Source organism: Dendrobium catenatum, unplaced genomic scaffold (assembly GCF_001605985.2).
Source record: "Dendrobium catenatum unplaced genomic scaffold, ASM160598v2 fragScaff_scaffold_993, whole genome shotgun sequence".
Lineage (NCBI taxonomy): Eukaryota > Viridiplantae > Streptophyta > Magnoliopsida > Asparagales > Orchidaceae > Dendrobium > Dendrobium catenatum.
This window is the reverse complement of record NW_021319455.1, coordinates 1,964,436-1,968,711: the sequence shown is the minus strand read 5'-3', so window position 1 is coordinate 1,968,711 and position 4,276 is coordinate 1,964,436. Positions and strand designations below refer to the sequence as shown.

General features: G+C 35.7%; 1 protein-coding gene across 4 annotated transcripts in view; it reads right to left on the bottom strand.

Moving 5' to 3' along the window:
• The window catches only part of LOC110116513 (phospho-N-acetylmuramoyl-pentapeptide-transferase homolog), a 41,971-nt gene extending 37,968 nt beyond the window's left edge, over positions 1–4,003 (bottom strand). For 2 of the 4 annotated variants that reach the window (XR_003701771.1, XM_020850104.2), the window contains exons 1-5: positions 3,730–4,002; positions 3,545–3,625; positions 2,829–3,058; positions 2,180–2,627; positions 2,004–2,068 (exon numbers count right to left, since the gene is read on the bottom strand). Coding sequence is in view for 3 of the 4 variants with exons in the window: in XM_020850104.2 (XP_020705763.1) it covers positions 2,004–2,068; positions 2,180–2,627; positions 2,829–3,058; positions 3,545–3,625; positions 3,730–3,864 (959 nt within the window). In the remaining variant the exon portion in view is untranslated. Of the gene's footprint in view, positions 1–2,003; positions 2,069–2,179; positions 2,628–2,828; positions 3,059–3,544; positions 3,626–3,729 lie in introns of all 4 variants that reach the window. The other 2 variants (XM_020850105.2, XM_028697781.1) reach the window with 2 other exon arrangements.
• Between the last annotated feature and the right edge of the window lie 273 nt (positions 4,004–4,276).

Genomic DNA, 4,276 nt, shown 5'->3' with positions numbered 1-4,276 from the left:
TCTCTTTTATCCACCTCACCAATCTTCATTAATTGGTATCTCATTATGGATCCAATTAATTAAGATCTCAAACTTACTTCTCTCCTAATCACCTTAATAACTCCACAAATTCAGCCCAACTCTTCTCCCCATTTCCACCCCTCCCTCCTTGGATTAATTTGAAATTCAAATTAAATCCCTCTCCTAAACCACTAAAATCTGAATTTTATTTCAGATTTCCCGCATTTGCCTCTTATCCCCCACCATAGCCGACTCCCCCATCTTCTCCTCTTTTGCTTCAACAAGTGGTCGGCTCAAGGGCTCAAGAAGAGAGTTCTCCACATCCATGGACGGCCGATCCCGACTTCAACCACGGCTTCGTCTTTCAGGATCAAGGAGGAATGGATAAGACGGTGGATGGTCACTAGTCATCCCATGGACTACCCGCCACCGGCTACCACTCCAACGGACTACACTTTGTGCGCCATTTGTCTCCTAGTGGCATCGCTCGGTTGCTCTCAATCTTCCTCCATTAAAAGTGCCACCAACAAGAGAGTGAGTGAGAGACCCAAGGTGAAAAGTTCTATTTGTTAATTATGGATTATTGTTTCTCCCCATAACATTACTCTCTAATTTTATGTTGTCAATTTGATCTTGTCCCGTTAATCTAGTTGTAACCGCATGCCTTACTTAATTTTGACTTGATAATTCTTAAAACCTAACTTGGGTAAGCATTAATTCTATAACTAGCAAAGCTTTAACAGTCTTATATTAAAATCCCCAAGCAGTTCTTGTTTCCATGCATTACGTTTCACATCATATTGCTTCATGTATAAAACAACAACCACATACTGACGATTATGTGGAGCAGTGTAAAGTATTCTGCTGCATATCCCCATCGTTCTTAAGAGTCAAAAGTCTGCTAGTCTATCAATCCTCTAATGTTCATCACCTAGGTATGATCCTAAGCTTGTAGCATGGAATATTATGCATGCATCACCAAAATAGGACGCACATAGCTTCCAAGTCACTATCCACCTTGAAACCACCTCAAGAAAACCCAATTCCTATCAATCCATCCTTTGGCCTTTACACAAGATGATACATAACGAGATGAACTCCGGCTTGTAAACCCAATCGAACTGTAAATCAAAGATTGCAAACCCAATAATTAAGAGATTATGTAATTCCCTTTTTTAAATTCGTAGGACCTTTTCCCCCTCCTCCTATAGGTATACAAAGGCTAATGACAAAAACACTTAAATCATGTGTGTTGTCTCACTTTTCTGACATCTCAAACCTCATAACAATTGACTACCTGGCACCATTAGGAAAAAAACTAACCCTAGCGCTCAACCCTCCTACCATTCAATCATGAATGGATTGGGAGTCAAGCTCTCTAGTTTGTTAATCCTTCCAGACTAGTTCCAATAGCACATAAATGGGTTTAATCAACTTGATCTATTATGCAAAACTTCAAAGAAACAGATGTACAAAAAAGAAGATAACTTCTTGAGTTATAACTAGGTTATTAAAATGTAGAAGCATCTTAAAAAAATAATGTGATAAGAGGATATTCTTGTGATGTTCAAGTTTCACACCGATTAGGTTGTAAAGATCCACATATTGGGCAACAAAAAAATTATAGAATGCCAAATTAAGTGTGCAAAAATGAGAATGTTAAAATAAATGATGCATTGTGCCGCATTATGATAAAACTAAAAACTAAATGGTTAGTAACCTCCTATCAATATGCTACAAAACAACAAATGCAGTTAAGCACACATTAAAGATTCATATATCTTTAAATTCATAGTTTTATGAAAAATCTTACCAAAAATAACAATTTATCATGACTAGGTTGTTTGATAAATTATACAATAAAACAGCTGGGTATTGGTTTTCAAAGAATATGCATGACAATAGGTTTGATTATTAAGACACAAACCATTAACTGCTTCAATCGTTAACTAATAGATTGTTACCCGGCAAAATAGTGGTCATATGATTACGAAGAATTATACATGCTGTATGGTGTTGGTAAATCGGTTGACTCCAGCCAAATTGAAAACCACATCCCAACTACTAGCTGCAAAGAATAGTACAATGAAAACTCAGTTACTTCAAGATTGACAAGAATATTGTCGAATTGAAGTTATTAATTACTTCACAGGTTCAACTTTCTTAAAGAAATTCTTACATGTAATAATAATTTCAGCCATCCAGGCAATTGGTGGTTATAATTCTTGGTAAATCGAAAAATATCATCAAGCAAACCAATTGCTGCAAAACCCAGAGTCACTGCTGCTACTGCAATAAAAAGGATATTATGATGTCCTATTATAGCTCTCGCTGTGGTGATGCCAACTGGAAGGAAAAATAAGCCACCAATTGTAGGTATTGATGTTTTAAGGGAATTAAGAGGTCTTTCCCTCTTGACGACCTGATGTATTTTCAGGCCATCAACAATGGCAACAAACAAAAATCCAATACATGCTGATAAAAATGCTGATATAGAAAATGGGTATGTCAAATAAAATGGCTTCAAAGGTAGCCTAACAATCCTCCATGAGCACCAATCAACAGATAAAAGAAACAATACCAAGAAGGCTGTCAATCCCAATGTAAGGATGACTCCTCGTCGAGTCCTGGCATAAAAAGGAAACATTTGTCAAATTAACAACAGTTTTAGATCCAGAGAAAACATATTTTCATTTAGGATATAAAGTGCATCTCATTCTACACAAGAATAGCAGGAATCTCCAGGAAAGAACAAGAGAATGATATCAAACAATAGAGAAATTAAAAATGGAACTACTTTCATATTAACCTAAAATATGAATGCTCACCTATTCTTTCTGTAACCTTTTTGAATGGTTGCCAACCGGTGGGCCGACAAAGTCAATGCAGCATTGGGAGTTTCTAAGCGTTCCCTGCTTGTTGGCAGGTCAGTTTCAGCAAAAGGAGTTAGGAAAGCATCAATATCGCTATCCTCCCCTTCACTAGACGAAATTATATAACCAGAACTCCCTCTATAAACCCCATCATTCTCAAGAGAAAAGGAGACATCACCAAAATCCTATGCAGTAACAGAAGACCACATCCACATTAATTAACAAGAAGCCCTTTTCTCATTACAAATGAAAAGATATAAATCAAAACAAGCCATTCTAATAAAGCAAAACAAGTCATTCTAATTGGAAGTTAAAATAAGAGTGAACATAAAGAAAATGAAAAAAAAAAGTGAAAATTTTCTTTATTGGCAGTTTAAAATGAGAAGAAAATAAAACGAAGCAAAGAGTTCCATCTAACAGGACGCTTTATGCCTCTCCTGTAACAAAGTAAGAGCGGATAGTTATAGCTTGCTCCCTCTTTATACCAGCAACAGTTTATTCAACTTCTGTCTTCTACTGATCAGAGCATATATGTCAAATAATTATATATTTTTTTTCTTTCGATATAATTTCTTTTCAAAATTAAAACCTCTAATCAAAATAAAATAATCTACATGCCTCATTTACTTCTATTTTCTCTCCACTTAAATCTCCCAAACTCGAAGAAGTACCTCATCAATCGCCGCCGCAACAGGAAAGAAAGAATTACGCAAATCGCATCTCTGCAAGCTAATTTCCGCACCAATGCGCCGCTGCAAAAAGGAATAAAAAACAGCTATAGTATCACCATCTCACATTCACACTAAACCACTCATCGCTAACAGACAGATTAAAAGATTTTGGTTTCGTTTCAGACCTTGATAAAAGAACAACCGGATTGAAGATCCGGGTCAAAGGAAGACGATGCTCTCCTGGAAACGCAGGGCTGAGAACTGGCTCGCAGGGATTGGGCCAACCCTAGACGAAGAAGATGGAGGCTTGCGGAACACATGAAGGCGATGGAGAGGTTGTCGATTTGATGGCCGAAGTAGGCCACTGGAGAATGTATCGGAGGTTGATGACGCCCTTATTAGCTGCTGCGGAAGGGAAGCGGAATCATCGAAGCAAGACGGGAACGGGAAAAGTCCTCTATATAAATACTATCTTACCTAAATTCAGATTTGATAGATGACCAGTTCAATTAAATTCATATAAATTATTTTATATATTTTTTATATTTAAAAGATTATATAATTTATATATTAAAATATTTATATTAGGATATTTTAATATAGTTTATATGTAATATAAAATATTTATGAATAATATTAACCTCAAAATAAATCATTAATTTTTAGATCATTTTCAAGACAAATTAAATTATATATTTTAACATAAATTTTTTATGTTTAATTAAAATAAAC